Source organism: Myxocyprinus asiaticus, chromosome 42, assembly GCF_019703515.2.
Source record: "Myxocyprinus asiaticus isolate MX2 ecotype Aquarium Trade chromosome 42, UBuf_Myxa_2, whole genome shotgun sequence".
NCBI classification, from domain to species: Eukaryota; Metazoa; Chordata; class Actinopteri; order Cypriniformes; family Catostomidae; genus Myxocyprinus; species Myxocyprinus asiaticus.
The window spans coordinates 4,747,471-4,774,910 of record NC_059385.1 but is presented as its reverse complement, the minus strand read 5'-3'; the positions used below and the strand labels follow the sequence as shown (position 1 = coordinate 4,774,910).

Below are 27,440 nucleotides of genomic sequence, written 5' to 3'. Positions count from 1 at the left end.
TTTAGTGTAAATTTTTATTTGGCACACGCTATATGTCCGTGATCTGTAAAGCTGATGTTGGAGCAGATCTGTGTGTTTGCGTTTGCAGCCTCTGTCTCTATGTTCTGTCCATTTGGCAGTCTCTGTGTGTTTTGGTTTACTCAGCTATACTTTGGGGCCAAAATTGGCCACAGTGGAGTGAACTAAATGTGACAAAACCTCCCTTTTGGGATATATTGGTAGTCCTCATTTGGACAAATATTCATAAACCATATACAGTATCTAAAAATGCAAAAAAAAAAGGGGTAGGGCTTGGGTTTGGGTTAGTTATTATAAATAATCTTATAAAAAAACAATATAATTCTATGTTAAGTCCTCATTTAGACAGTGAGTGTATGTGTCATCTGTATGATAATATATTAGGGCTTTTGGGGTGGCAGCTAAAACCAGTGTGAGCTTGTGCATTCGACCCTGATCTTTCTAAATGTCATTAAACCTTTATCATCTAACCATTATGCTTCAGTCACCGTCTGACATGCCCCAATCGTAGTACTCATGCTAGGGTGGCGCCTCCATTTCCATTTCAATTCCAAGCATTCCTATACTTGGCCTATAAGTCACAAGATGGTTGATCACAGATCTGCAGGTCTTTCATGGAGAGAATGCGCACAGATGTTGATCTCCGATCTGTAATGAGCTGTTAGAGAGAGTGCACTTGAAGGTTTGTTTGATAACGTATAATCTTCTCAGACAGAGTATAAAGATCGGCTTTCACCTCCATCGCACCGCTGAATTAGAAATGAAACACAGACTGCCCTCTGTAAGGGATTGGATGAGGAGTATAATCTAGAGAATAATCCTCTCCAGTCGGCCCGGCCTCGTTCGGATCATTAATCATACCTTATGTAGTTTTTTAGCGTGCAGTTTTTATGAGGCTGTTGTGAAAAAGCATTCCGAGGAATTCCTGCCAGTGCTTTCTCTACCATTGCTGTGTTTCTGTAATGTTTAGCCCTGAATAATTGAGGACATTTCGGCTGAAGTATCTCAAAGATTACGTTTCATTTTTAACAATGCGTTATGGGTCATAGTTTGGTAATCTTACTTAAACTTTAGCTACCCAGGCACTCTTAAACTTCTTTTCTTCTTTCTTGCTTTTGTTCATCTATATTTCTTTTTATTCTATTAGGGATGCACCAATATGGGAATTTTGGCCGATATGATCATTTATTTTTACGTTTTGACCGTTAACTGCTATGATGGCCAATAAATACTCTATAGCTCCTATTTTCTGCTAATGATGTACCAAAATGGGAATTTTGGTCAGTACAGATAAACAATTTTTACTGTATGTTTTTGCAGGGAACAGTTATGATGGCCGATAAATATTCTTTATATCTTATTTTCCATTAATGATATACCAATATGGGAATTTTGACCAATACATGTAACCAATTTTAATGACGTGGCTGTTAAAAGATATGCAAGCCAAAAAATATTCTATGTCTTTTTTATTTATTAAGGATGCACCATTATTGGAATTTTGGCCGATACAACAATCGATTTTTATATCATGGCTGTTAAGCATTATGATAGTTGATAAATATTCTATATCTTTTATTTTCGATGAGTGGTGTATTAATATGGGAATTTTGGTCATTTTACCGATAATCAATTTTTATGTTATGGCTGTTAATTGATATACTGTAATGGCTGCAAAAATTGTACGTATCTCTTATTTTCTATTAAGAATTCACAGATATAGGAATTCTGGCCAATACTGATAACCAGTTTTTATGTTGTGGCTGTACATGTTTTATAAAGGATGCACCAATATAGGAATTTTGGCCGATACGATAATCAATATTTATGCTATGGCCATTAACCGTTATGATGGGCAATTAATATTCTATATTGCTTATTTTCATTAAGGATGCACAAGAATAGTAATTTTGCCCGATACTAATAACAAACTGTTATTATTATGGCCACTAACTAAAGCTCCAAGCTAAAATTTTACATGCTTATGTTTGAAATCGGCCATCAAAACATTATAATGTACAGTAAAAAAGATGGAAGGTTTAGTACTTTTGAAACCTGGCATAGATTTGTGAAACAATACCCCTATTATTGGATATTGTCGGCTTCCAATATTGGCCTATTCGGATATGATACTAAAAAGGCACTTGTATTGTCTAATACTGATTCGGTCACCACATATCGTGCATCCATATATTCAGTCTCCCTCACTCAGTTTCTCTCTGGCCTCTCCGTGTCTGTCTATGGTTGTGTCTGAATCAGCATTGCGTGCTGTCCACCGTCAGCACTTTGGTCAGACTGTGAGCGAATTCCAATCGAAAGTGATCATCCCTATGCCCTACTCACTACGAAAGACAGAGCTCTTGATGTGGGCACTATGAAGGGAGCATGACATTACAGTTGGAATATAGCCATCACTAAAAGTCTTGTGACAGGGCCCTTTGTAAAAAAATTTACTTTCTTACTTTTGTTTGGAACAACCCTTCGAGTGGCATCCCCTTCTCAAAGTGCCCTTCAAGGGTGAAAAAATGCTGTTTGGAAAATGCCATGTGTTCTTATTGCAGTATTCAGCTGTGTGCTCTTCCTACTACAGAGTGCGTCTCCTGCACAGATTTGCTGAAAAGCTGCCCCCAGGGCACCTGCAAAAGGAACGTTCTGTTTCTGGAGCTCTCATCAGCTGCTCAGGCAGGTGCGAGCTTTCATCGGCCCTTTGATTGTCAGCTGCGGTAATGAGCCACTTTTCCCGCTCTCATGGCCAATCATTCCACATTCTCTCCTCCTACCCCTCGATCTCCCTCCATGATATCTCTCCATCCCGATCCAGAGGAGGATGGGCCATCTCAGTGGGGAATGAAGCTCTCGATCCAGGAATAGCTGGCGGTCGGAGCCCAGGGAACGAGGAGACCAAAATAGACACTTCCACAGCACCTCACTCATTGCTTAGCAACTGGCTCTCACACTCCTTCATTCTGACATTTCTCTCTTTTTTTCCATGCTCTCATTTTCTCACAGTCTTGCCTTTCATAGTGCTGTATCAAGCAGTTCTTCATGGAAAAATGAGTTGTGAGAAAACTAACGAACAACCATGGTTTAAGCCTGAGGGACACTCACAAACATAAGGCAGTAGTTAACGGTCAACTTATCGGTTGAAAACAAATAATGGGTGAAATAAAGGGACAGTAAAGAGAAAAGGAAAATTAATAAATGAAAATAGGTCATTAATATAGATTATGTTGACATTTCAGAGCAGTGGGTCTTAGTGGTCGAGGATTTTTGAACTTAAAAGCCAAATATCGAAGATCAAAATGTAATCAAATATTTAGCAAGCTAAGCTATCATCTGTTGTATAGGGGGTGCTACTTGCATAGTTTCTCAAAATTGTGATTGCCATATTCTCTTTGGACCGATAACCGATACCCCCCATGCACTTGCAGGCATGAAGTAAATTCATCCAGTTCAACAAAACCAACCAACTCAAATAAGCGATTTGAGAATTGGACATCGCTAGTTCTTATTCTAATGAGGTACTGGAGAATATTTGACACCATGGGCAGCTCCAGGGCTGGGCTACCAGGGCACGAATGTTTTCCGTAAGCCCCGAATGTTTTGATCATCTTTTTGTAGTGATGTCAGAAGTACCAGTGCTTAGGTATCAAGTTGATATGAAATTTAACATTACATTTTAATGTTAGGGTAATATATAAAAATTGATGATTCCTGTCTTTCTACGGTATTGATAACACCAAATACAGACTCAGTTCAGTACCCTCACGCTGTCTTGTCGGCAGCTGCTTTCCAGCTCTCATGTAGCCTTTGTGTGCGCATGCAAGAGAGCTTGCGGCTGCGATTGCGGCTGTGTGTCTTGGAAACTGTGTTGAGTTGGTCCATCCAGATGCAGTAAGGACCAAATATTTAGATATATATCCCTGAAAAAAAGGAGTAATATATACAGATGTACTCGAGGAATTTGCTAACTTTAAAGTCACACGCCAGGACATTTGCGTTTTTAGCTAAACTTTTAACACACAATGCAATAAACCTAGTTGTCACATTTTGTAGCTGAGATGAGACGGGAGGCGATGGATCTAATCGCAGGCTTTTAATGAATATGATGATAGTGATACAAAATAAACGTGAAGGCAGGCGGAGCCAAGGGAGGCTTGACGAAGGCAGGCAGAGCCGAGGGAGGCTCGACGAATGCAGGCGGAGCCAAGGGAGGCTCAATGAAGGCAGGCGGAGCCGAGGAAGATGGAGCCGTGAGAGGCTCGAGGGGCAGAGCCATGGAAGGCAGAGCCGTGAGAGGCTTGAGGGGTGGAACTGGAGGTCTTAGTGCCCAAAGAGCAGTCAAAGGCTCGAAGGACCATGGTGGAGCTGGGGAGATGAAGGATCGTAGAGCCGAGGCATAGCCGGAGGATTGGAAAGCCATGGCGGAGCCAGGTGACCGATGGACCAAGGCGGAGTTGGGGGTAGGAGGGACCCCAGTGACGCCGATAGGCTGGAGGACCATGGTTGAGACCATTGGGGACGTAGAGCCGAGGTGAAGATGAGGGATTGGAGGGCCAAGGCGGAGTTGGAGGGTCGACAGATCCCCTTGCCTGGGAAGTCACCGGGGGCGATGGTCGAGACGGTGACTTGGGAGAACCTTTAGTGCACTATTTAGACCGGCTCTGAAGAAAATCACCAGGGCATGGTCATCATAGTGCACAAATTAGCCAGTTCAAGAAACTCACGGACGTGATCCTCAACTGGACGGTCCCCTTGCGTAAGGAGAAGAATTCTGACAGCCACTAGATTCATATTTGGTCAGTTCTTCTGTCACATTTTGTAGCTGAGATGAGACGGGAGGCGATGGATCTAATCGCAGGCTTTTAATGAAGATGATGATAGTGATACAAAATAAACATGAACACATGTAACAACAAACAAGAACTGACCAAGAAGGAAAAAACTAGAGGGTATTTATACAAACAGGTGATGATGAGGGAATGGAGAACAGGTGATGAAGATGCGGAACAGATGATGAGGGCAGTGCAACATGGCAAACTATATCAAAATAAGACTCCTTTGAACATAACAGAGACACACTGTGACACTAGTAAACTTTTGCAGATCTTGCTATAATTTTTAATCTCTGGTATCTACGTATTTAGTGTATTTACAACCTGCTTTCTTGTAAATTAACTTAAGCACCCGACGAATCAATGAAAACTGTATACAGCCATATACAATATTTGTCAAACTACAGAAAGCCGAAAGGGACAACATAGTGTTTTCTTTAAATCGCGTTTTGAAGTATAGGTGTTAAAAGCATGCAATTTCTGACCTTCGAGCGTTTAGGGTTGCCACCCATCCCGTAAAATACGGGATCATCCCGTATTTAAAGATAAAATTATGCATCCCGTATTGAATCAATACAGGATGCGATTTGTCCCGTATTTAAGCTGGCCAGATGCCGTTACTGTGAAATCGTTCCATATCGCTAATTTAACATTGATATAAGTTGGAAAATGTGACTATGGTGGGTAAAGGACCGTCCGAAAAGTCCACAAATGGTGCTAAAACTGTGGATCTTTTTTCTATATAAATCTTCAGTAAGATCAAACAATGTATGAATACAATCACTGAGTCATAAATACAAGTACAGGTGAAGGAAGAAAAAAAAAATACGTATAAACCAACCAAAATGTATACATAAATAAGATAAAGGAGACAAATAATCGAAAAGATAAAAGTAAATATATTTTTAAAAAAATGACTTTTATAAGTCATGGGTCAGGAAAGTTCTAATTTCAGCATATAAGAAAGGATATACAATTGTTTATTAATAACGTGTATTAACTCAAGGCATTTATTGCTAAAACTGTGGAGGATGTGGTTAAGGGCCGTGATCGGTGATCCATGATCAAAAGTGGCAACCCTTAGCATATCTAAGGCTGAGACAAAAGTTAGTGAGACTTTTTTAGTTTACTATATAAATTACACCTTATAGATGTATTAAAATGTTTATTATAAAGTGTATTATATTCCGATAATTCATCAAAGTATGGCCCATATCCACAGAGGTCTGGGCTAAGCCCCGAATGTCCACTGACCTCTGAAATTGAGTTTTATAAAGCTACACAACTAAAACAGCTTCACTTGGAACACTGCAACAAAAAAAAAAAAGTTTTTGTATTGTTTTCCAGTAAAAAATATCTATACATTCTTAAAACAAGATCAGTTTACTCCAGAAGCAAAATGACAAGACATTTCATCTTGTTTTCAGAGAAATCTACAAAAAATGTAGTAACGTTAATGTTAATGAAAATAAATAACTATTTACCAATAGGGTAAAAAAAATAAAAAATAAAAAATCATTTTTTTTTTTTTTTTTTTTTTTACCCCATTGGCAAATTATTATTATTATTATCATTATTTGCTTTAAGCATAAATCCCACAAAATTAGGTTTCTCTGAAAACAAGACATTGGGCTCTACTTTTGAGACCATGCTAAGTGCAGCTCTGTGCGCTATGACCGTGCGCTAAGTCTTATCCAATTTTCATGAGAGTGCTAATTCTAAGTGTAATTTTCGTGCCAGCGCAAAGCACAAGTGGGTTGAAGTGTCTGCACTATCTGTGGGTGTATGCACGCAAACTGTGGCTGTATTGTATGTCAATGAATTTGCGCAAAGCGCAATTTGCTATTTTTATGAGAAATTGGTCATTGCGCTAAAACGTTTGAGAAGCATGTCTGTTTCAGCGCAAAGTCTAAATTAAATTCCTACATTTGCAGTTTAGAGATTCCACCAGCAGGTGGTAATAAAGTCCATGTCCAAATTCTGAAAATATAGTGGAACATCAAATAATGTCCCTGACAATCAATGTTGGAGCCATAAAAAAATTTAAAAAATCCCTCGATCCAAAGCCTAACCTGGAACTCCGATTCAATCACTTTTAATACTAGCCATGATTTGTGTCACTTGATCAATATGATTAATAATACTTACATTCTCTGTAATTTTAATGGAGCCTACATCCAAATCCTGAACCACATTTTCCATACGTATAAAATGTCACTGTCATAGAAATATGCCTGACATTTAACAAGGACGCAGTTAATACACAAAAGAACATAAGTCCATATTTCTGTTTTTCAAATTCATTGCATACTGTCCATTTACACAACCAGTTTTTTATTAATGTGCTGTCTTTGTTTATATCACTGGTGTTTGAGGGAATGGACTCTATAGGACGCAGACGGTTCACTAACCGGAGAAGAACCTCAGAATTAAATTGCACTTGACCCAGCCCATTAGCGCTTTGCAGGCGCAATTTCACCAAACCCACTTGCGACTAGACTTAGCACATGCTTGCACAAAAATATCAGAACTTCATGGCCATGCCAACTGACTTTCCGTGTATAACTTAAAGCAAAAAATCGGGCCCTTATTATCTTATGTTATTGTGCTTTTTAAGTTATTTTTTTTTTCTTGTTTTAAAATGTTTAGATATTTTTACTGAAAAATAAGGCAAAATACTCCGAAAGAAAATAGATTTTTGCAGCGGACACGATTTAAACAATAGCGGCACTGCCACCTTGCTATTGAAAGATTTTGCTAATAGCTTTCAACTTGTTGTGATGCTGCTGCCTAACACTGTACATGAAAAATAATGTAATATACTCTTAGAAAACAGAGCCATGACTAGTTGACCAATACAGGTTTTTTAATGGCTGATGCCAATTTCTAAAGAGCAGAATTGCCGAAATAATCCCAATATATGTAGTGTAATTTAATAACAGCAAATAACTACATAAAAAACTGAATTTAAATACGTTTGCCTTTTCAGCTGTATGCTATCATTTGTAACTTTCTTGACACATTAAAACCTGCACATCACTCTCATGCCAAAACCCATGCCCACATTTTCTCAAACTTCCTTGTTTTTTCCACCTTTCATATGTCTGTCAGTTTCTGTGTGATTAATGCTCATCTCATATCCAGATTCATCCATAACATGTTTTAACGCTTTCATTTAATCTTGCATCCTTCCATCACTCCCCCACACCCAGAAACGGAAATCGAGCTCCACCGTTCAGTACATGGTGAGAATGATGTTTAATCTTAATCTCTTTATCCCTCCATCCCTTTCTCATTTCACTCTTGTTTATCCATTCATTCATTTGCTCATCCTGTTGGGCTTTTATGTCATTGAAAGCACAATGCCAAAAAAATCTACTTTTCCTTTTTTAATGATCTATATTGATTGTTCTCATGCTCATATGTCAAGCGTTTGATTTAAAAGGTCATTAAATGACTGTGCACATGTAGGAACTTTCCGGGATTGTGGGACTGCCCTAGTGCATTTGGGTCAAATTTATTGGTATTGTGTAGGGTTGTAGTAAATTTGGACCGTTGTTGTGTTTGTTTGTTTGATTGTTGGTTTCAGCAAAGATTGTGGTGGATGCAATCTAAAGTTAAATGTCTTTTGTGCTTCTTGTCCTTGGCATTCAATGTTGCTTCTTTTGCGTCTGTGTGTTTGTCTACTCTTGTCTGTAACTGTGTTTCCTGTAGCTTCAAATGGATTTAGTGGATACCATGGAAATAGATTCCAGTTTTGCTTTCCTTTGACATTTTTCTCTTAGAAAACAACGGACCAAGCATAGATTTTCTTGACTGTTTGCTTTTTTAATTGACATTTTGTTCTTTCACCATGCTGGAAAAAAACATTATAGTAGCTTAAGGTGTTTTTTTGTTGGTCCACGGTGGTCTAATTGTTCTAATTGGCTTGACATCAATGGTCTGTCAGGTTGACCTCTCCACCACCAACTAGAAATCCTACTGATCAATCATCTAGACCAGCTTGGACAAGCTAAGTAAGTAATCGAATATTCAGCTGGTCATTATCGCAAAATAAACCCAGACAGGATGATTTGACTTATTTTTATGTATGGTTTATTTTGCGATAATGATCAGCTGATTGTACATTATACTGTGTATTACACAGCTACTTGCCAATTAAATACAGTGGATGGACATGAAATACTGATTTGAGTTTAAATTATTTGATTATGTTAGAAGAACGAGACCTTGGGGTGATACGAAAGACATAAAACTAGAAAATGTTGCCCAAGACATCAGTCAATTATACGGTTTAGCAGTCATGATACAAAAATATTTGGCTGCAGAATGCAATGATTGACCAATCAGAATCAAGTATTCCAGGGCCTGTTGTGTAATAATGATCATAAATGACCAGCTTGGACCAGCTAAAGCCATGCAAAACCAGCTGCTAGGATCAGATTCTGGTTTTGCTGGCTTTTCGATCATGGTAATGTTACAGCAAGGTTGATATGTAATGATGATTTTAATTTTCTTTTAAAATGTCCTGTACTTTATTAAAGGAATGTTCCAGTTCAATACAAGTTAAAGGGTTAGTTCACCCAAAAATTACAATTCAGTCTTTGTTTACTCACCTCTGTGTTGTTATAACCCCATTTGACTTTCTTTCTTTTTCTTAACACAAAGGGAGAAATTGTGAAACAAATTTGTGCTCAGTGATGTCATACAATGGCAGTTTATGGCGACCAGATTTTCAAGCTTCAAAAGGACACAAAAGTATAAGTCAGAAGTCTAATAAATTATTCCATGAGACTTGTGATTGTAATGAAAGCATACAATAATGTTTGGTGAGAAACAAACCGAAATCTAATGTACTAGTGAAACTGTTGATGGACCGTTGCTCTCCTCTGCACATTCATGAGACTGCACGAGACCAATAGTTCACGCAGCCTGCTGGCAAAATGGGGCGTTCAGGCGAAAACGCGTTTCGTTTATCTAAAAACAGTCCATGACAGCGATCCTTAAGAACAGAACAGAACACAGCTGCACACACTCCAGAGAACTGAACTTAGAAAACATGTCTGAAGAGTTTGTAGTCCAAGAATAGATGCATTTCTATGCCCAGCCTTATTTATTTATTTATTTTAGCTGGAGTACTCAATCAAACTGAGAGAGATAGGCTGCATCTGAAAACTTAATCAGTTAACAGCTTAACTGACAGCGTTTATGAATGAATGGAACTCTTAAGGCAGCTGGTCTCAGGACAGTTTGAAGAGCACCTTGTTTTCATCCTACCTCTGTATACAGCCTTCGAAGGCAGCATTTTCCAGTTTTCGGACGCAGCCATAGACAGAGGAGGCAGAAGGCAGCCACAGTCACACTGTTTCCTAACATGACGGCAAACGACACGTGATGAAAGGTATGTTTTAATCATCAGAATTTTTATCCTAACTATCCGTGACGAGCGACGGTACATTCTGTCATTCACTTAGTTTCTATTTTCGGCATCATCGCGCTGGGTAACCCCGCCCGCTGTGATTGCACCGGTCCAAAAACTTTCTCATAACAGTATATTGAAGCCAGCATCTCATGAGCTGGTTAAAAACAACTAGATTTTGGCCAAGAATGTCACACCTAACTAATGTTTCGCTGAGGTATCGCTCTCTTCAGGCGGAGATTCAGAATGGAGAACAGGTGACAAACATTCCCGTCTACTCCATCTCTGTTTGATTGAATGTTCTGGTTAAAAAAAAATAAGGCTGGGCATAGAAATGCATATATTCCCGGACTTCAAACTCTTCAGACATGTTTTGTTAGTTCGGTTCTCTGGTTTGTTTGCAGCTGTGCTCTGTTCTTTAGTATCACTGTGGCAGACCTGTTTTTAGATATAAATGCGCTTTCGCTTGAACTACTTATCGTATGCTTTCATTACAATCATGAGTCTCATAGAATAATTTATTAGACTTCTGAATTATACTTTTGAGTCCTTTTGAAGCTTGAAGAGATGGTCGCCATAAACTGCCATTGTATGACATCACTGAGCACAACATTTTTTTCATAATTTCTCTTTTGTGTTAAGAAAAAGTAAGCAAGTCATATTGGGTTATAACAACACAGGGGTGAGTAAACAATGACTGATTTAAAGTTTTTGGGTGAACTCTCCCTTTAAGCTCAATCAACAGCATTTGTGGCATAATGTTGATTACCACAAAAAATACTTTTGAGACATCCCTCATAAAAAAATAATAATAATTTAAAAAAAACTCTGGGTTACATTGAGGCACGTACAATGGAAGTGAATTGGGCCAATCGATAAACATTAAAATACATTGTTACAAAAGTATAGCCACTTGACTTAAACATTATACATGTTAACATGATTTTAGTGTGATAAATTGCTTACTAACCTTATTTGTGTTAAGTTATATCCAATATTGCAACTTCGTTGTCATGATGACGTAATGCAGACAAACCCTGTAATCTGGTAAATGCTGGTAAATCCCTAATTTTGTCACACTAAAAACATGTTAACATGCATAACGTTTACTTCTTGTGGCTATAATTTTGTACCAGTGCGTATTTCAATGTTTATGGACTGGCCCCATTCACTTCCATTGTAAGTGCCTTATTGTAACAGTGATTTTTGATTCTTCTTTTTTTTTAAAATAAAGGGAAAAGTTTAAAATATTATTTATTGCTAATAATATTATTCCACAAATGCTGTCGATTGAGCTTAACTTGAATTGAACCTGGGGCATTTCTGAAAATGTTCAAATTCTTTGACAATTGATGTATCAGCTCATTGTAACCCTTGTTAACCTCAAACAACTTTTTCTCTCTCACTGTGAACACATTATTACCCCCATTTATTGCTCTCTTTTTGTCATCTTCTCACCCCTAAAACATCCACTGATTCCCTTTAACACCCTGTTTTGTGTTCTGCACAGCCACAGTCAAACAGTACGAAAAACAGCATAGTAACCAGTCCCAAAGGCACCGTCCCTTCTCCTGCGCTGGTATTTACCTCCTTATTCCTCTCTGTCCTCTCTCGATCCATCTTTTCATCCGACTTGTCTGTCGCTTTGGCTTCCATCAGCTGTCTCACATATGTCTGTCTGTGTAAGCGTCTGGCCCGTCTAAGACCACCTGCTGTTGACGTTGTGTGTTTGTGAACGACGCTCGCACACGCTATCTTCATCATTGTCATTTTAACATATCCAAAAAAAAAGAATTATCTTATTATTCAGTTATCATTAATTTTAGTCGCTTGTTGTAAGCTTCATGTTTTCATAAATGTTACCATTTTTGTGCATTTGTGCATGAATGATGTTTGGATGTTTGCGTTTTTCATGGTTCTCTTTTGATCAACAGCAGATTAAACAAACTTTAAGGGTTTGTTTACATTTTGAACAACTCTCATTATGTAGCAATCATTTGACTGTTCGTTAAATATACTTGTCTGTAAGTGTTTGTTCATTTTTGCTTGTTAACTGACACTCTTTTCAATTAACCTAAAGCTTTGAAGTCTGAAGTAATGATGTGCTTCTGTTGTTTGTTTATTCTGTTTCAGTTAGACAGTATTGAATCATATTTAATATATAGAAAAATAATATTACCTAGACAAATGTACTCATATTGTTTGTTAAAATTCTGTTTTTGTTTGATATATTGTGAGCCTCTATTGTCACAATTTCAATATTTTTTTAACCAAATAAATTGCTGTAATGATAGGCTTTCAACATTGAATAGTTTATTGTGTTTAAAAAGCAAAACTCTTTAGTTTGAAAGTGTTGTAATGTGAAAAGGCTGTACATGTCCATTAATCTAAGCATCAATCTAACAAAAGCATAATCTGTTTGACTGTTAAAAGATCTTCACACGCATAGGCTTTAAAGGGACAGTTCACCCCAAAATGAAAATTCTTTCATCATTTACTCACCCCCATGCCATCCCAGATGTGTATGACTTTGACTTCCTTTCTTCTGTAGAACACAAATGAAGATTTTTAGAAGAATATCTCAGCTCTGTTGGTCCATACAATGCAAGTGAATGGTGACCAGAACTCAGAAGTTCCAAAAAGCACATAAAGGCAGCATAAAAGAAATCCATACGACTCCAGTGTATTAATCCATATCTTCAGAAGTGATATGATAGGTGTGGGTGAGAAACAGATCAATATTTAAGTCCTTTTTTACTATAAATCGTTTCCACATTCCGGTGTGGAAGTGACTTTTACTTTCACATTCAGCCATCTACTGGTTAGGGCTGGTCAAAGGTGGAGATTTATAATAAAAAAGGACTTAAATATAGATCTGTTTCTCACCCACATTTATCATATCTCTTCTGAAGACATGGATTTAACCACTGGAGTCATATGGATTACTTTTATGCTGCCTTTATGTCCTTTCTGGAAATTCTGTGTTCTGGTCACCATTCACGTTCATTGTATGGACCTACAGAGCTGAGATACTCTTTTAAAAATCTTTGTTTGTGTTCAGCAGAAAAAAGAAAGTCACACATCTGGGATGGCATGAGGGTGAGTAAATGATCAGAGAGTTTTCATTTTCGGGTGAACTATCACTTTAAATTCAAGAAATACCAGCCCTTCTCATGAGATATAGTTTATACTTCTTTTTTGAGACAAATTACTCTGCAAATTCTCAAGTTTGTTTTACACCGAATTACAACAGAAAACAGTGTTTTACTTTCTATTGAGATTTATACACTTAGTATTAAAGTGTTAGTTCTGCCAAAAATGAAATTCTGTCATAATTGTCATGTTTCCGTCATGTTGTTCCAAACCTGTATGTCTTTCTTTCCTTTGTGGAACTCAAAAGTAGCTAAGCAGAATGTTAGTCTCAGTCACCATTCACTTTCATTGCATCTTTTTTCCATACAATGAAAGTGAATGGTGACTGAAACTGACATTGTCCTGTTGTGTTCCATGAAATAAAAGAATGGGTTTGGAACAACAAGAGGGTGAGTAAATGATGACAGATAAAAAAAAAAAATTTTTTTGGCTGAACTGAATATTCAAAAACGTTCAAAGTTGTTAATTTCACAAACTCCTCATCAGTTCTACAGTGTTTTGCACTGGAATTAGATGCAATCACATCTCTGGACTGGCTTCAGATCTTTGGCTTTGAGCTTCGGATGTCCTCTGCCTTTAACCAGAGCGCCACCTCCAACTAATAACCTCCATCAACTTCCTCTTTAACTCCATCTCTCTCTCTTTTCTTGTTCTGCTAACACAATCTTGTTTTATTCATACCATATCTCACCTCCATCTCATTTTGCTCCTCTTTTCTCTCGCTTTCTCCTTCTCTTCTTCTTTCTCTCTCTCTCTTTAGGAGCCTCAGACCACTGTTATCCATAATCCAGTGGATGGGATCAAGGTACATCCTTCCCCACCCCCTCTTCCCTCCTCCCCATCCTTTCTTTCATCCTCCACCTCTCTTCTGTTCTCTGCTTCTGTTGCCAGTTCCTGTGTTGTGTGATGTAGACGAGATTGTTTTGGTTTTGTGACTGCTTGTGTATGAGAAAAGAGCTTGTTACCCAAGTTGGGTGAATCGGGATGTTCACGCTTTAAATATATCTTATAAAAAGTATATGTCAGAATTTTCAAAGCTCTGTGACTTTTTTTTTTTTTTTTTTTTTTTTGGTGGGCATTAATGTAATGTAATGGTGATTGAGAGATACCTCAAAAGCCTGTTGTATCATATTTGATCATTTCAACTGGCTTTTTCAATAAAATAATATAAAAAAAATTATCCAAGCACAAGTTGCTTATATTCAGAAAATACTCATTTAAAATATCAGTAACAATATAATCATTACTATTACTTTTACTTTATTAAAATTAGCTGTCATTTATCCCAACATAAGATTAACTTTTCGCGCAAGTCCGCCGCCATTTTAAATAGATCGATATAAACATTGAAATTACATTTTTTCATAAATAACCACTAGATGTAGCCATAAACAAGTGAAACATACCATATGTTTATTGGTTTTCAGCTTGAACAGAGAGTGAAAAAGGAGCCAAAATCATATTTGATACACATGGCGTTATAGGGTTAAGGATGCAGTTGATTCATTTGCTTATTTATAATGTTTTTTAGTTTTTTTTGTTTGTTTTTTTGCCACTTTTTATTGATAAGAGACACTGTACTATTTTGCGAGAGGAGTTGGTTTGGGACACTACACGGACTGGATTCGATGGATTCCCCCTCCTTTGGGACCCATAACACTAGAGGGTCTCACTCCTAAAGCTTCTGCATTTATTATATGTCAGAAGTTAAATGCAAGCTATTAAATGTGTTTACTGTGTGTGGGTGGTTACATGCATATGCAGACGGGAGGGTTCACAGTGGCTGCAGCTGTGTACTCAATGCTGCTATCTGGGAAACTCAAGTGGAGATGCACAACAGAGCATAGTGGAGCAATATTAAATGTAGCTGGGAGGCTGATGGGAGAACCAGCCTGAGATTAAACCTACATATACAGTATGGCTAGGAAGGATCCAAATATATCAAACCATTTATATCTGTGGTTCTCAACTGGTTTTGCTTCAGGACCCAGATTTTACATTGGACCACAGGTGGTGACTCAACACAGTACCAAAATTGAAAAAATGAAAATATATTAATATTACCATGAATTGCATAGGCCCAACAGTCTGAAAAATGATTAACCAAAATAGGTTGAATAGGAAAATTGACCATTTTGAAAACCCGTAAACAACAGCACAAGTGTTCTTTAGTTGGCTAACACATAGAACAAACTCTGCACCAAACATTGTGTCAGTATGATGCATATTACTAAGTAACAGATGAATTTGCGGCAAAATACCATGGTTTAGCGTTTGGTTGGATGCACAGACATTGTCGTCACCAACAAAAGAATTTGGAAGTCTTTTCTCCTCCTTCTTAAAAGTTTATAAGCCTATTCATTTTGATATACCAACTAAGCAAGATCATATTGTTAGTTGCATTTTATTATTTGCATTCAGCATCGTATTTTCTTTGCAGTCCTCGACCCTATCAGAACAGATCTGTGATCCATTTTTGATCTACATCTGATCCCACCAGTTGAGAACCACTTTTGTACACTGCTATTGATGTTGTCTTTTACTAGAAGTGAATTATGTACTTCATTAGAGGTGATGATTATCCCATTCATTTCAGCGTTGATATTGGTTGTGCTTTATCGCAGTTAGTCTGTGACTGTCACACATGTTTTGTTGTTTGGTGTATATGTGTGAACATAGATTTGAGATCAGTGAGTGATTGTATTTGTCTGTTCCACAGGAATCTTCGGACAGCAGCAACACCACAATTGAGGATGAAGATGTCAAAGGTGAGTGGCATTCTGAATAACTGTTTATTTGCTGCAAAGTTAATTGTGGTTAATTTGTTGCAAAATTTTCTGTCTGCCAGAAGCACCGGATAATGCTTAGTTCCTGAATCGGGTGCTAAAACAACACACACAATGTGGGCACACAACGCTATCAGTGGGCGAAATTCGTTATTGGAAATATCGAAATATCTGTACTGATACACTGATAAGCAGGTGTCTTGGGCCACGTCCAAACTAACACGTTTTCAATTGAAAGCGCATTTATTTAGCCAAGTTTATGCCTTTCATCCACAGTAGAACAGTGTTTTCCTCCAACGAAAATGGAGCATTTTGAAAACACTCTCCGTTACCGCACACTTTCGAAAATGATGATATTAGAAAACTGAAAATGGATAAGTGTTAACGTGGCCTTAGTATTTATGCCCACAATAAAACCCACACATATGGGTCTAACTAATATCTATCTATACAGTATGTTAAAAAAGTAAAGTGTAGAAAATCGCGCATTGGAATTCGAACGCTGCCTTTACGGCCACACGATAGAGCGCCCACTTTTTCAGCCATCTTTGTTCTGGAAGTATTTTTCCTATTTCCTATTTTTTTCCAATAGAGATTTATTAAAATCCAAATCAACCAGCTCCGAGGTGAATCACAATATTACAGACTTTAATTTGAATCAATAAAGTGTTTGAAAACTGGACAAAACGACGAATGTACAAGGCTGTGTATTAACATCTTTCATGAGGGAATGAACTACAATCCCATAAAGCAATGTGAATGACGTGACTGGATAATGTAAAACTAATGATTTAAAGCTGTTGATTATAATTATATTAAAACGTTTATTGCAAAACATTCAAACAGTATATGGAGGTAGTTTGTGAGTGGGTGGTCGCTGCAGAGCTCTTTTGACACACGTTGCTTGCCAGATACTCTGATTGGTGGATCTTTCTCAACAGGATCATGAGTAGTGTAGTTATTCAGCACAAATTCCCCTACTAAACACGATTTTTTAAAATGAAGTTGAAGTAACGCAGACTGATGGCTTTAACAGAAGCATGTACCATCGATGAACAACCTTGGAGCTTATGGTATGTCTGTCTTTAAATGTTTATAAGATCAATTCCCCTGTGGAGAAAATGAATGGGATTTTTTTTACTTCTGGAACCAGACTGTTGCACTCTATTGAAGGCAGATGATGCAAATTATTTTCCATATTATTCTAAATAATTTTTATTTCATTGTTCAAATGGAAAACAAAACAAGTCAAACATGTTTCATTTTAGATTTCTTTGATAGTGTTGCGTCCTCTATAATTGTTACGACATAACCCTGAGGTTCAAACTGAAAGAAAAGACTTAAAGATCTCAAGAGTCCCTTTGAGTTCGTAAGTTCCAGAAGAAGTGTTCTCTTAATCCTACTCTCTGAGATGCAGCTCTTCTGGGAGACACATTTGGGAACGCTGCGAGGCCACCTTGAATTTATTTTTATCTCTTGGAACGAGAAACGTGAGATATGTGGGCTAGGGTTGTGTGCGTGTGTGCGCGTGAGTGTGTTTAATCCACATGAGTAAATGTAAGTTCACCTTGCACGATTTTGTTCATTGTGTAGTTATGTTATATTCTGATTGGTGGTGTACCAAAAGTGGCCGGGGCTATTTGTTGCACTTCCTGTAAATTGCTTGACCTTTATAATAGGTTGCAGTCATATCATTAAATAGCATGACTGTTCTATCTTTCCTCTCCCCAACGCCCACTTCTGATATCTGTTCTCTGCCCTCGTTTCTCAGTTTTATCTTTTCAATTTCTCCCCACCTTCTCCTTCCCATTCAATAGGTAAAAGCCTAGATAGTGGTTCAATTAAAGCCCCCTCTGAAGTCAGCCAATCACCTCCGGGCTCCGCACCCGCCATCTTCTGTAAGTCTAAGAATTATCTGCACTTGTTTGGTTTGGCCTGTCTGGTTTGCACAGCATCTATCAGCCCATATTAACTTCAACAAACCCCTGTGAACGCAGCTTCTTGCAACATTTATCCTCCTCTAGCAGCTCATAGATATGAAAACACAGAGATGTTTAAGACAGCTTAAGGTCAAATGCCACTCCCTCAGGTGCTGTTTGATTCTCTATACTTAATTAATGGCGTGGTGTAGTTGTTAAAGCTCACAATTGGTAACTGTTTTTTTGCCAATGTGTGAACGGCTTGTAACGCAACTTAAAAAATGAGACCTTCCCGGATTTCCTAGGTTGCCTATTAAAGCCCGTAGACTGATTTTCATGTGAAGGGAGTGGGTCGCTTTTGCTGGGAAAATCCAAAGGATGTGACGTTTATGCGCGCTCCCGAGAGCCTTTCCTCAGTAACAGCTTCTCTTCCGCTATTCAACAGCGACAACAGACAGTCTGCAACACTAGGTAACGTTATCTTAGAGATGGAATCCAGCAAACATCCGGTTCCCAGCACAACACAAACTCTGAGTAAGCCAAAATAAATAAATAAATAAATAAATGTATCTACTGAATCCTGTCTGGCTAAGCGTGATCGTGATCGAGCGAAAACTAGAGTGAACATCGGCAGGGTATTTGGTTCCTGGAGGGACCTTTGTTCGGTTTTGGGGATCAAAACCGGTTTTGGGGATCAAACTGACCCTGAATTGGTGTTCTTCTTATTGGACAGGTAAGCTTACAGAACTGCAAAGCATGGGAAATATAGTGCCATAAGGATTGATCTGTATAATTTTAGCTAACTTGATCTTGCCTGCTAACGCTGACGAATTGCAAGCTACCTTGCTTCGTAACTTTCAAATAATTTCAACAATCTTGTCTTTATACTAAAAGTCAGGTATACAGGATAAATTTAAGCAAATATGCTGGTTTCTTCTTCGTAGTACAACATATGACATACAAAACATACAATAGTGCAACATAACAGTGCAGTGCAGCAGTAAACTGGAAGAGTTCAGTAGTCTGTAGCTGTATGTGTGTATCAGTATGAATGTTAGCTGATAAGTAGTTTTAGTTTAGTCACAAAGTTTGTAGTAAAACAATCATAACTGTGTAATTTTAATTATGCTACCTCATCTGTCAGCATGATGCCGGTGGATCACATTCAGTCTCTTTGTACATTACGTCATTGTTTTGGCCGATGCTCGCGTCCCTATGGAGTGTGTGCACGAGCACGAGCAACAGTTTACTTAACGGCCACAGGTGTCATTAATAACAAGGGTTTCTGAGTCTTACATACTGCACCTTTAAGTGCAGCAGTAAAGGGATTTCATCACCATGCCATTCAAAGAGCATAGACTATCTATTTGGAATCTTAATATTTCCTTCATGCTCTAGTAGTCTAATGGTGATACACTCCCTGCTGTTGTATGTGCTGCCCCCCATGGCAGGAATTGGAGTGGCATGCATTCAGGCAACTTACCTGCACGCAAAGCCATCAACTCTCCACTTGAAACGCATGAGTTTCATTGGAATCTTCACCATCATGTTCCCCCTTACCATTGATCATCATTACCCTTTCCCCCATGTGTATCCAGCCACCAAGCTGACCGACATCCTGGGCTGTGCACGCAGGGGCTCGGGACCTTCAGCCATGCCTGAAAGAGAAGCAGCTGCCCTCTCTACCCCCTCTCCTCCACACACCCCTGTCATACAAAGTGAGTACAGCGCCCCCTGCAGACTTTTGTGCACAGGGTCTAAATGTAACTTTTTGCCTCACTCACCAATGGCTAGTGGAAAAAGTACCAGCCATAAATCTTTTGTATCTTAACCTTTTTATTTCTTTTCCTTTTTCTTTTTTTTTTTTTTGGTAATTTTGACTCCTTTTTAAAAGGGTCTGCAAAGTTGTGCAAGACATTGGAAGGGTTAAACTCTATCAATCAAATTACAGTTTTCATTATTTTGTCCTTATGTAAATTTCATTATTTAGCTGTTTTTAACTCGACAGTCACAGCGTGTACTAAACAGTCTCTCAAAACATTAAAACTCCTTGTGATTTTATTCCTCAAATTTTTGTTCGATTGAGTTCTGTACTTACGATTTAAAATAGTTTGTCTTCCTTGCTAGACTTTTGGTTTTGATTGGAAAGAGGTACAAAGAGGTCAAAGTTGTTGGAAAACTCTCACTGAGTTTTTCTCTAGCAGACTGTTTTTATTTCTTTCCAACATTTTGTGAGTAATAACTACATTTAAAATGATCATTTAGAGTGTGTATGAATTCAGAAGTCAGCTGTGAAATTGCGCTGGTTGACATCAGTATTGGGGGAGCTAATTTGAAACTGCAGATATCCAGGCTAAAAGCTTGAAGCTACTCATAACTAAAGTAGTTGAACTGCAGTCAAGCTGCTCTTTTAAAAAAGTAGTTAGCTACACTACAAGCTATTAACAAAAGGTAGCTTGCTACATTGAAGCTATTTGAAAAAGATAATATTTCCGATACTGTATATGGCAGTTGGATGATTTATAAATTCCTCAGTCAGACGTTCAGAAGTGTTATGTAATTAATTAGGGTGACATTCCCTAACAAAAATTAACCATGGTTTTACTACATTGACCATAGTTTAACCATAATGAAACCATTGTAACCACAAAATTAACCATGGTTACTATAGTCATGGTCACTTCAATATTACTTTAGTAAAACCATGGTTAATTTTCATAAGGGTTACACAAATTGGGTGACAACATTAAAGTGAGCATAAATGTATACTTAATATACACTAATAAAACTAGAAAACAAACTATTTTAAATAGTCAATATAGTGATAATCAGCAACAGTTAACTAAATATTTTGCTTAAAATAAAGTTACTGAGTGCACCTTTAAAGTGACTTCTTCGATTGCGTAACCTTGGACACCTTCACTCAAAAAAAAATAAAATAAAAAAATGAACTGAACTTGATTGCAGTTGTTTAGAGTGATTCCATGTGTTTGAAATGAGTTTCCTTTACTTATAATTACTATGTAAACTTAACTCAAATACTTTGGAGGGAACCTAATTGAATTGTGTAAACCCAACAAAATTAGACATGTCAAAGTAACTCAAATTAATCTCTTTTATTCCTTTATGTACTAGCTAGTGACATTGAATGTGAGCATGCTAAATGCTTGGGTAAAGCACTAAATAGTGCAGCTTGGTGGCTATGCTGTGGTTAGCACAGCAACCGCTCAATGAAGAGAGCAATACATATCATGTATCTCATTTACCTGTTCTCATCCTAAACTCAAGCTTCACTCTTCACCGTAATGGTAAACCCCAAAAACTCCAGCATAACAGAAACTCTTCTAAATCTCAACATAACAAAACATTATACACTAACAAGTATCCCCCTTTATCTTCACCTTGCACAAAAACACAAAATAACACTTTGAGTCCCGTACCGAGTATGCTGGGAACTAGAAATCCCCTACCCAATTTCAGTTAACCAAACAAAAAATATTCATGTTGTCCAAACACAAATGGATTCAAGTAAAAAAAAAAATCATTGAAACAACTCAGTTAAATTAGGTTCACTTGGTTACATGCATTTTTTGAGTAATTCTGTAAACCTAACAAGTGAAAGTTCATTATTATTATTTGTTTGTTTGTTTGTTTTGATGCAGCTTCATTTATTGAAATTGCATAAAATTGTGTATGAATTATGTATGTTTTCAGTTAAAGAGGCCATTGTAAAAATTATATTTTCACAGTGAGTCATGATTCAATTAATCCAAGAGTGAAAGTGTCCAATAACGGGGCAGTTACTTAAATTACGCATGTAGTATTTGGCTGATCATGTAATTCTAATATGGCAGCCCCCATTAGGGGATCCTTTCCATCTAGAACAAAACAGCTTGTATAAGGTTAATGTTATGATTGGAGTCTTCATCTCATGTGAGTGGTCATGATTTTATGCATACAGGATGTTTCAAAATTACAATTCATTTCTTTAGGAGTACAACTTTTGTAATGAGGAAACAAATTACTGAGTGCACCTTTAAGGCTGTGCAGGGCTCAAGTGAATCAGTGAATCATTTATGTGAACTAGTTTATTTACATAAACCTTCCGAACAAACTGACTCACTAAAATAAATTGGAGATCCTTATGCTAAATGTAAGTGAATCGTTTATTTTAACCAGTTCATTAGCATGAATGGTACGAAGGAACCGATTCACTTAATGATTTGGTTTTCCCACCCTTATGAGTGAGAGAGAGCACGGCTTAGGCGAGCGCATTTGATTACTCCTTTGGCTCCATTGCCATGTTTGCAACACAATGTGACAAATGTAGTGTTTTGTGACGCTAGAGCACTACTCGTTGGAAAATAAAGCTCGTTACTGGAAAAACTACACTATTTTCAACATAGCCAAACTACTGTCACACTACTGAAAAATATAATTAAATTAGTAGCATCACTACTTTTAGCTAGTTACTCCCCAACACTGCTTACCAAAGCCAATTACTCATTTTTACTGGCATTTGGCGAGTGTTAATTTTGGACCCTGCTCATGCACTGACTATTGGCCCAGCATTGATCAAGTCCTCTTGTTATTGATGCAAATCCCCTTCGGTCAGACACAACTTTCCCCTGCATCTTGTTATTTCATAGTCATTTGTCTGATGTTGTTGTCATCAGTTTTCTGTTCATCTCTTTACATGTTCTCCATTTCTTTGTCTCATTCATGATGGTATAATCCTCACTTACCTGATCCGCGCAGCCCGGTTCACAGATCTGGTGAGCAGTGTGGGCCGAGTACCTGCCCCACAACCTCAGGCTGAGTCGACATCCTTTCGATCCTCTGCCCCCCCTCCCCAGCACTCCTCCCCCCCAACCCCACCTCCCTCCGGCCCCTCTGTGTCTGTGCAGAGTGAGTACAGCCTGTTGAGTGTGTGTGTGTGTGTGAGAATTTTAACTTTCCACACAAAGTCTGGTCCACATTACAACATATCTTGCCAAAAACTGCCTACTTTGATAGTAAGGGGCCATTTGACTGGCATGTAAAGTAACCATTTTTTACTTGAGGTATAGGGGCGGGTAAATCTGATACTTCATATAAAACGGAAGTAAGATGGGTTGTGAATGGCATTTCATGTTGGCTTTAACAGTCTGTGGGTGTGCCATCTGAGGCTGAGACTTCCCTCAAAGCAATATCTCGGTATATTCTCGTCAGCCAACTGTTATGATGCTCGAAAATAGCAGCAGAAACTGTGTTTTTCCAGATAAGAACACAGCATAACCATGTTTTGATAGAACTGGCACTGGCATACTTCACTGGTCGTACTTCTATACATATCCGTTGGTTAACAGTGAAGTTGCAGTAGGAAGTGTGTCAGGTTCATCGCAGCTGATACCACAGTCAGAGATACTAGATCAGGCCTGTGGTGTCACATTGACAAGGAGAACCTGAAGGACGTGTTTAGGCCACTAAGCTCCTCTAAACTGGAGCAGGAAGCTGTGAAGGGAGGGAGAGCGAGAGTGAGAGAAAGAAACAGGGAGTAAGCCTGATCTGAGGAGGCAGGAATAGCTCCAACCACCCAGCGAGGTCCATGCAGTTAACAGGGAAAAGACGGAAGAAGACAAGGAGGAGGAAAGTTGCAGAAATTGCAGGGGCAGTTCATTCAGACTTAAGGCATTGTTAAATGTCACATACTTCAGCTGCACGGAGATTAGATAAAGAACGATTGTTTTTGTGAGCATATGTGCATTTACAAGTAGGCAGGTGAAGGTACAAACTTCATCAGGAGAGAGATACAACTTCAGTTTAGTCAGAGATTTTAGGAAGAATGGATGAAAGTCTAGACTGAAGACCATGACTGAGAAACCAGGTAAGTCCACAGCTGAGGTAGTGTCCTAAACCTTAGGTCATGTGCCCTCGCTGACCTCTGCCTATGTTTCAGAACAATATCTCGACACAATAGGGTTTTAAATGAATTATTTTTTTATATTATTAATTGCACTAAGAACTATAACAGAATAAAGCGAATTTGTTGACTTGGAATATAGCGCATGCGCTATTTTGTACGGCCTACTTTGTACTGTATGTACAAAATTGTACTAACACTTTTTTTGGAACTTGACAGTTCCAGTCACTGCTCTTTTCATTGAATAGACCTTATTCACTTATATACCTTATATCTTTTTAATGGGAATGACAATGAAGCTGTGAGGGATAGACTTACAGAGAATCAGAGTGAGCTTTATTGCCAAATATGCTTACACATACAAGGAATTTGTCTTGGTGACATACAAGGAAAGTCTCTTCAGTGGGCTGTATTGCAGTTTAAAGTGTTTTTGGATCGTTCTGTGGACAAAACATTGCTTAAATATCTGTCCAAGAACATTCAGTATACAAAGAACTCCAGACAACATGAGTTGTGGTAAATCAGATGTGATCTAGGAGCTTTATACAGCTTTATGCCATTTGTGCCATTGAAGAGATGGTATGTCTATAAATCAAAGATGGCGCTAGCGTGAAGAAGGTCTGTAGGGAAGAGTTCATAAAATCCTTTTAAAATATTCCATTTTGTGTTCCATGGAACAAGGAGTAAATGATTAGAGAATTTTACCTTTTTGAACTATTTCTTAAAAGTGGTTTTACATTTTTGTTTGAGAAAAATGGTGAGACCGAGGTGGAATTATTTATCTTGAATTGTGTGTGTGTTTGCGTGTGTCGGTGTATTTCCATACAGCACGCAAGCAGGAAATCATCAAGATCACAGAACAGCTGATAGAAGCCATCAACAATGGGGACTTTGAGGCCTATGCGTAAGTCACTGTCTGCTTTCTTATAAATATGCCCTACATTCGGTGTTAAATTCGTCAACAAATTTACTGATGAAAATGTTCATTGTTGGAGTTGTTTTTTTTTTTTTTGTCAATGATAAAACGATGTGACGATTATCAAGCGGTTTGAATTAAAACACACTGTTGAAATTATGACAAGAAACAAATACTGCAAGATATTAACAGTGCACAAACACTACTTATATATTTATTAGTTCACCCAAGGGTTAATTCACCCAAAAATGAAAATTCTTTCATCATTTACTCACCCTCGTGGCATCCCAGATGTGTATGACTTTCTTTCTTCTGCTGAACACAAATGAAGATTTTTAGAAGAATATCTCAGCTCTGTTGGTCCATTCAATTCAAGTGATATGATAGGTGTGGGTAAGAAACAGATCAATATTTAAGTCCTTTTTACGATAATTGTCCTCCCTGCCTAGTAGGTGGCGATATGCACAAAGAATGTGAATCGCTAAAACAAAAAAAAAGAAGAATGTGAAAGTGGCGATTTATAGTAAAAAAAAAGGACTTCAGTATTATTGATCTGTTTTCACACGCACCTATTATATCACTTCAGAAGATATGGATTTAACCACTAGTGTGGTATGGATTACTTTTATGCTGCCATTATGTGATTTTTGCAGCTTTAAAGTTTTGGTCATCATTCACTTGCATTCAATGGGCATACAGAGCTGAAATATTCTTCTAAAATTCTTTGTGTTCAGCAGAAGAAAGAAAGTCATACACAGCTGGGATGGCATTAGGGTGAGTAAATGATGAGAGAGCTATCCCTTTAACAAAGAAACATCCTGAAAGAATTGATTTTAATAACCCGGTCATATCATGTTGGGGATTTCTACGCTGAACACCTGTACAATGAACATTACTAATGGGTTAATTACATCAATCAAACATATCCTATATTTTGTACATGTGAGAATGAGATTAATCAGCTATATCCACAGCATAAACTTAATATAACAACTTACAGTATATCTGCACAGACAATGAAGCAAATGATCAGATGAACAGGTTACGCGCTAGTCAGAATGCGTAATTTGCGTTGTGAATACGCCGTTTTTGTAAACAATGCTATATTGGAAATTGTCTCAATGTGATGAATTCACAAGAGAGTAACTTCTAAAAAGTAACTAATACTTTAGTATATTCATTATTTGCTGTTACTTCAGGAGCTCAGGTTTCCAGGACTGTTTTCTCATGTTGTTTAACCTTAAACATGTTCAAATTTAAGACGTTTAATACATGTTTAAATAATTGTAGTTTAGTTTATGCATTTTTCAAAATATTTTTAAATGAAGTTTGTGCTTTTTGCACATTATTTTCAATTAAAATGTTAATTTTGTTGACTAAAATTATATGCCATTTATTAAATTAATGTATATGACATGATGAACTACTGACTAAATTTATAGGACTTTTTTGTCAAAAGACAAACATTAAGTCTAAAATAAAAAACTGTAAAAAATGAGCACTGCCTACATTCAGTCATGGCAACCGACAGCAAACAAACGTGCTTGTTGTTACAGGAAAATCTGTGACCCTGGACTGACCTCCTTTGAACCCGAGGCTTTGGGGAACTTGGTTGAGGGAATGGACTTCCATCGATTCTACTTTGAAAACTGTAAGTGTGTTCAAGCAGAAATGGCTATAATCAGTAGACACCGAATCATTCCTGTCTAATCCAAGGGGCTTGACATCACTCGAAATGCCAGTGCCAGCTTTCTCTGTACATGTATGCTTCTTTACAGTGCTTTCAAAGAACAGTAAACCCATCCACACCACCATCCTGAACCCTCACGTGCACCTTATCGGAGAAGATGCTGCCTGCATTGCATACATACGCCTCACCCAGTTCATGGATGCGCAGGGCCGGCCGCGCAGCAGCCAATCAGAGGAGACCCGCGTGTGGCATCGCCGTGACACCAAATGGCATAACGTTCACTTTCACTGCTCTGGTGCGCCAGCCGCCCCTCTCCAGTGAAGGTGTGGATCTGGATTTGTTTCATTTGTTTTCATTTTTCAGTGAAGGATCCCTTTAAAGCGCTAAACTTGCTGGGTTGCACTTACACTATATGGCCAAAAGTTTGTGGACACCATATGTGCCTGATGAACATTTGATTTCCCCCTTTGCTGTAATAACAGCTTCCACTCTTCTGGGAAGGCTTTCCACTATACTGTATGTAGTAACATGGCTGCAGGGATTTGCTCTCATTCAGACACAAGGCTATCAGTGAGGTCAGGAACTGATGTTGGTCGATGGGGCCTGACTTACAGTTGCTGTTCCAGTTCACCCCAAAAGTGATCAGTGGGGTTCAGGTCTGGGCTTTGTGCAGGCCAGTCAATTTCTTCCACGCCAGACACAGTAAACCATTTCTGTATGGACCTCACTTTGTTCACAGGGGCATTGTCATGCTGGAACAGAAAAAGGCTATCCCCAAACAGTTGCCACAAATTTGGAAGCA

General features: G+C 38.0%; 1 protein-coding gene across 15 annotated transcripts in view; it reads left to right on the top strand.

Annotated features, from left to right (window-relative positions):
- The window catches only part of LOC127432576 (calcium/calmodulin-dependent protein kinase type II subunit beta-like), an 84,019-nt gene that overhangs the window by 50,646 nt on the left and 5,933 nt on the right, over positions 1 to 27,440 (top strand). For 6 of the 15 annotated variants that reach the window (XM_051683843.1, XM_051683841.1, XM_051683837.1 and 3 more), the window contains 6 exons: positions 11,783 to 11,851; positions 14,186 to 14,230; positions 16,145 to 16,193; positions 24,861 to 24,936; positions 26,505 to 26,599; positions 26,727 to 26,961. In XM_051683843.1, the coding sequence (XP_051539803.1) occupies positions 11,783 to 11,851; positions 14,186 to 14,230; positions 16,145 to 16,193; positions 24,861 to 24,936; positions 26,505 to 26,599; positions 26,727 to 26,959 (567 nt within the window). In that variant the 3' untranslated portion in view covers positions 26,960 to 26,961. Of the gene's footprint in view, positions 1 to 8,065; positions 8,099 to 11,782; positions 11,852 to 14,185; positions 14,231 to 16,144; positions 16,194 to 18,028; positions 18,110 to 19,728; positions 19,849 to 22,888; positions 23,039 to 24,860; positions 24,937 to 26,504; positions 26,600 to 26,726; positions 26,962 to 27,440 lie in introns of all 15 variants that reach the window. The other 9 variants (XM_051683846.1, XM_051683840.1, XM_051683839.1 and 6 more) reach the window with 5 other exon arrangements.